Genomic DNA, 858 nt, shown 5'->3' on the forward strand with positions numbered 1-858 from the left:
GCCCGTACACAATCTCTCTCTGGGAGCCTTCAAAACCAGCTCCCCACTCATCGCAGTGATTTAACCTGTTCCTCATTCATCTAATCCATTTAACCTGCTCCTAATCCATCCAGTTGATTCAGCCTGCTTCCCGTGCATCTAATTCTTTACTCATGCATTTACAGGTCAGTATTGTAGGTCTTTTTGCTTGCCTCGTTTCCCATTGACGATATCAGGGCGTCCAGGCTAGGCAGGTCCTTCCTGTGGGGGGGGGGGTTAAATTAATGTTTTTAATTTCCTTTTTCTTTACTTTTTATTGTATGTGTTTTATTGTATGTGCTCGGGTTCCTAAGAAAAAAAAAAATCTTTGAGTATCTATATTAGTTTATATTATTGGATTAGTACCGTATCATGTATAAGAGTGTTTTCATTTGTCAGCATATGTTCATTTATTCGTCCTTCTGCGCTGTTTTATTTCAAGAAGTATCGGTTTCATTTTGATTACTGAAAAAAATCATGACGTGAATAACAATAAGAAAACTGCTGAAGTCACCGAATTCCGCATATACTTGTGCATTCTTCTTATACCCAATATCATATCCACCCTTTATACAATCTATAAAGAACAACAACAACCATCTTTTTACTTCGCATGCTAAATATTCATGCCACATTTCCTTCAAACAGACCACTATTCCCACCTTTCCTCCTTACACCCACAAGCAAAACACACACCGAATACACATGACTCAAGGCCAGAAAGAAAACACAGCTAACACGAACACAAGCCGCGGATTCAGAGGCCTCGAGATATTAGCAAAACATTCAAGTACACTCCGAGTGCGAGGTGTGCGCGGGAATAATGAGCCGGGGTACAGG

General features: G+C 40.2%; 1 protein-coding gene across 1 annotated transcript in view; it reads right to left on the reverse strand.

Moving 5' to 3' along the window:
* Positions 1-858, reverse strand: part of LOC119587766 (rhodopsin-like) — a gene marked incomplete in the record, with an annotated part of 44239 nt that overhangs the window by 613 nt on the left and 42768 nt on the right. The window contains 1 exon segment of the mRNA XM_037936454.1: positions 1-240. Within this exon segment, the coding sequence (XP_037792382.1) occupies positions 159-240 (82 nt within the window).

This window comes from Penaeus monodon, chromosome 23 (assembly GCF_015228065.2).
Source record: "Penaeus monodon isolate SGIC_2016 chromosome 23, NSTDA_Pmon_1, whole genome shotgun sequence".
NCBI classification, from domain to species: Eukaryota; Metazoa; Arthropoda; class Malacostraca; order Decapoda; family Penaeidae; genus Penaeus; species Penaeus monodon.